This window comes from Phycodurus eques, chromosome 9, assembly GCF_024500275.1.
Source record: "Phycodurus eques isolate BA_2022a chromosome 9, UOR_Pequ_1.1, whole genome shotgun sequence".
In the NCBI taxonomy this organism is placed as follows: domain Eukaryota; kingdom Metazoa; phylum Chordata; class Actinopteri; order Syngnathiformes; family Syngnathidae; genus Phycodurus; species Phycodurus eques.
The window spans coordinates 18,404,274-18,409,281 of NC_084533.1; the positions used below are offsets into that span (position 1 = coordinate 18,404,274).

At 39.5% G+C, this 5,008-nt stretch overlaps 1 protein-coding gene across 1 annotated transcript; it reads right to left on the reverse strand.

Annotated features, from left to right (window-relative positions):
* Positions 1-2,155: 2,155 nt before the first annotated feature.
* On the reverse strand, positions 2,156-4,166 carry LOC133408089 (cysteinyl leukotriene receptor 1-like). Its single transcript, XM_061686583.1, has 2 exons — positions 4,092-4,166; positions 2,156-3,226 (listed from the first exon to the last, which is right to left on the reverse strand). Exon 2 carries the CDS (start codon positions 3,218-3,220, stop codon positions 2,156-2,158), a length of 1,065 nt encoding a protein of 354 aa, XP_061542567.1. The 5' UTR covers positions 3,221-3,226; positions 4,092-4,166.
* Positions 4,167-5,008: the final 842 nt, after the last annotated feature.

The following is a 5,008-nucleotide window of genomic DNA, read 5'->3' on the forward strand; positions in this document are numbered from 1 at the left end:
CCTTTCCCGATTTGTTTTACGCAATAAATAAGAAGTTGAGGCGCAGGTTCTGTTTCACCTCATAAAGTCCCCTTGACACCCAACTACTTGATTACTTGTTTGTATGCAGCCCTGTCACCTAAGGTTCCTGTTAGTCATGTGTTTTCTTTCTCCATTGTGTTTATAGCTTGATCGATGATACCAGTGACAACAGAAAGTAATGAATAAATTCCACCCTAAGGAATAATACTGGATCTTGTCATCTTTAGTCGACAAAAACGTTGGAAAATAATTAGGGTGGGATATTGAAGAGCAAAGATAATATCTGTGCTGGTGTAACACCTAGTGGACACAAGTTGTAATTCATCAAGCAGTCAGAATAAAAAAGCGAGACACTATATCAGGGGTCACCGCCATTTTTAAAACTTAGAACTACTTCTTATGTACAATTTTTTTCCACATTCGGTTCTGCATACCGCATACACTCCTTGAAGTCTCAGCGCCCTTTGCACAATGGTCATTGCACCGGACTATCGCAATATTAGTCATTCGAAATGCTCTAAGTGCTAGAGGACTCTGCATCTTTTTGCACAATTGTTTTTTGTTAATGTCTTTATGTCTCCAAAGTGTTCTGTAAATTGACTGTCTGTTGTACTAGAGCGGCTCCAACTACCGGAGACAAATTCCTTGTGTGTTTTGGACATACTTGGCAAATAAAGATGATTCTGATTCTGATTCTGATTTGAAGGGCTACCAGTTTAAAACTCATCTGAAACAATATATTACCTCGTTATCTTGAATTACATGTTTTTAATAATTGATTACATTCCTCCATGATCATTGGTCATTGGTCATGACCAACAATAATTATTAACAATGATTTAACATTTGAAATAGATATCCATTTGAATTCCTTTATTTCTAGAAATCTCTGCATTTGTTTACATTTTCAAATGATCACTTCTACAACATGTCCACGAAATCAAAATCTCCCACCACAGTTAAGCTATTTTTAAAACGGACCCACATGCTACTCATGTGCTCCTTAGGGGCTACCTGGTGCCCGCGCACACCATGCTGGTGACCCTTGCACTATAGGTTCAGCTATGTGACCCAGACCCTGGGAAGGCACAGAAACTCGCCACAAGTTCAGTCATGGGGTAGTCAGCATGTTCATGGCCTTCCTGGCCTCATGCATGATGCATGACACAAACAAAATCACATTACACTAATACACATTGACAGTAAAAATGCTTCTATACAGCATTTTTAATTGTGATAGTCTGAGCTTTATTGTAAGTTCCATGACGTGGATACAGTAGAGAAATCACTGACACCCAAAGTTTTGTCAGATTTGATCAAAATCCTAAGCAAAGATTTTTCAAGGCATTGTTGCTATTGTTGATGATATACATATATACATATAAAAAGGTTAGTTGTGCAATTGGGGGATATTGTGATGAAAAGCCAAGATTAGCAAGTGCACATAGCAACAGTTGCAGCATTCCCACATATAGTCATGTGATACCGAAATGATACCGTTTGGTCAAAATACTACAAATGCTTTTGAGCCCCTGAAAATGGACGTAACTCGTTGTAATTTCTAATTGTAACCATATTTCTGTGAACCATCTTTGATTAATGATTTGTTTTATTTAAAATTTATGGTGGTAAATAAAGACAAACTGTCCAAATACAATAACTTGCCATGAAAACACCATATTTTGCAATAAGATAAAGACAATCAATTTGACAGTTTTTGCCCATTTTTGCCCTTTGATTCATTGTTTTTCATGTTTTACTCTATGTTTACTTTTTGTACAGTAACCTTTCGAAAAGATGCCTTGAAATACAATGTTGGGCCAGTCAATAGCAGGAAAATAACATGTATTATACTTTTTTTTTTTTTTTCAAAATGTATTTATCCTGGGATTAACTGGCAAACGGTTTTGGGTGTATCCCAGCTCTCGCCCAAATTCACTTGCGACAGAAAAGACAAGTAGTTCCGGATGGATAGATATTATCTCATATACACAGTAGCCACAATAATTCGTAGGGTGTCTACTAATTCCAGTGCTTTACATTTATTTATATTTTTGACGAATACTAAATTCTTGTGGACAACAGGCTGTTTTTTGTTTGTGAGTAATCCACCTTTTTCGACGTGTCATTCACCTTATTGAACAGCATTCCTGTTAAGTACAAATGAAGTGCCATTGAGCTGTCTGTTGACGCCAGTCAGGTTACTGGCAACATTTAACCTAACGGAACGGTTATAGGTGCTAGCTGATCGTGACAGGCGCATGGAGGAAAGACGTTTGAGAAAACCCTCCCCAGAAAAAATGTAAAGCAAAGGGTCAAAGCATGAATTGGCTGCGGCGAGACACAACGTCACTACAACTGACTTTTGCATAATCACTCTTTCAGAACAGGAAGTGTCAGTCCGGTACAAGGAGTGTATGTGAACGGAGCGTTGCACATGGTACGGCATGAAGCAAACTAAGAAGGTCAGTAGGACAATGATGATCATTCGAATGGCTTTTGAGCCTGTGTCTTGCTGACGTCTAGTACCAGGGGTGCGGTACAGTAGGGTATGGATAATACCAGCATAACAGATCAGTATGATGAGGAAGGGGACGGTAAAACCCAGGACCAAAGACAAATTATTCAGCATGACTACTTTTGACACATCCTGACCTATCGGAGGTTCAAAGCACTTTGTTTTATTGGAGACGGGGTCAAATTTCTGGCCAAACATCAGGAAGGGTGATGATGCTAAACAGATAAAAATCCAAATGCCCACACACACGAGTTGTGCATGTTTCACTGTCACCAACAGTCGGTTCTGCACAGGGAAGACAATGGCCACGAAACGTGTCACAGACATGGCCGCCATGAAGTAAATGCTGCAGTACAGATTGACGTAGAGGGCACAGGAGGTGATGCGACACAGGAAATCGCCCTGGTTCCACTGTCCCTTGTTGACGTAATAGACGACCCGCATTGGCAGAGTGCTGACACACAGCAGGTCGGACACAACCAGATTCAGCATGTAGACTTGGAACGGAGAACTCGGGCGATACGTTCGTAGCAGCACCAACAAGGCAAAGCCATTTCCGACCAGGCCTAACACCGTGATGAGGGAGTAGGATGTGGAGTAAACCTGATTACGGAAGTCATCGATGGAGGGACAGTTAGTAGAGTTGCTCTCTTCACTGTGCATTTGATTAACTGGTTCCATCTGCAGCTGATGAAATGAGTACAAATCATGTCATTGAATGTAAAACACGGTTCACAGATTATTTTACAGATTTTCACCTGCAGTGCTGACATCAGGAAACCCATAAATCAGATTAACATGGATATTTATCCTATGACATGGTAGTTGTTCTTTTTCAAAGACTACCTTTCTCAAATCTTATTCTTGTCTAATTCTTATCTAATCATTTAGCAATGTGCCTTTAATAAAATGGGGACAACAATTTACAAAACTCAGTGCAAGATGGATTACAAACTACTCAAGTGAAGCGCTCCAGAGCCACATTGAGGCTGTGTTACGAGAAATTGTGTCACAACTAAAATATCTTTTGCAATGCGTCTTTTATACAAGAAGCTTATCACAATGATGAAAACCTCATCTTGACATCTCAACTCATTACACTTACACAAATTAATGACATCTATATGAGCTTTCAATAGTTCTTTTAATTGTAATTATAGTTTCCATCGGATAGTTGTAGTCTCCATTATTTTCTCATTTGCTGCAGTAACGTTGTGCAAAATGTTTAAGTACCCAAATATTAAATCAGTTAGTCTTTCATACAGGGATTTATTTGGGCTGCAGGTGTAGATGTGCTGTATACAGTATAATGCAGTTAGATAACACAGCAGAGACTCATCTGACATGTTATTAAAGTCAAACATTGTCTCAGTTTGAATACATTTACATTACAAATTTATGATGGCATTTAAAATACAGAAATGTGTAAAAGAAAAATATCTTGCATACTGACATTTTGCTTGAATCTTGATGTACATTTTTTTTAAATCTTAGTTTCCTGCAACAAAACAAATCTTGCTAAAGGTCAATTTAAATTGGAAAAAATCCTCACCAATAAGTTTTCCTGACGATGCTTGATCTTCACGTCAGTCTGATGCACTGTCTGCGAATGGCTGGTCCTCTCTGCCTGATGTCAACACCCTGTTTGCAGAAGGACACTCCTGCAGGTGGCTGCTTCTGCAGAGGGTCATGTATTTTGAATCTCTTGAAGGTGGGACTTCTTCACTACTACCGTGCATCATACTTGGTGATGTCATCATCTGTAGGAAAATATCTGTGCGGACCTCCAGTGGTTTAACTTTACTCATCTTGATGAATGGACTAATGATGATATCTGAAAAGCCAGTTATTGTATATTATATATTCTATTACAATATAATGTGGAAAAACACAGAATCCATGGATACATTTAACCCAACTCAAGCCAACTGTATCACTATCCTGAAGAAAAATTGCATTCTAGTAAAATTTGAGACTTAAAATACAACAAAGTAATTAAACCTCACATCCAGAGAACAATAATGTGGGAGTGGTCAGCTGAGGTAAAAAAAAAAAAACATCCATCCATCCATTTTCTGAGCCGCTTCTCCTCACTTGGGTCGCGGGCACGCTGGAGCCTATCCCAGCTATCATCGAGCAGGAGGCTGGGTACACCCTGAACTGTGTGCCAGCCAATCACAGGGCACATACAAACAAACAACCATTTGCACTCACATTCACACCTACGGGCAATTTAGAGTCTCCAATTCATGCATGTTTTTGGGATGTGAGAGGAAACCGGAGTGCCCGGAGAAAATCCCACGCAGGCACGGACGGGGAGGACATGCAAACTCCACACAGGCGGGGCCGGGGATTGAACTCCGGTCCTTAGAACTGTGAGGCTTACGCTCTAACCAGTCGCCCACCGTGCCGCCTAAAAAAAAAAAATAAAAAAAAAAATTAAAAAAAAAAAAGATAGTGGTATAATTT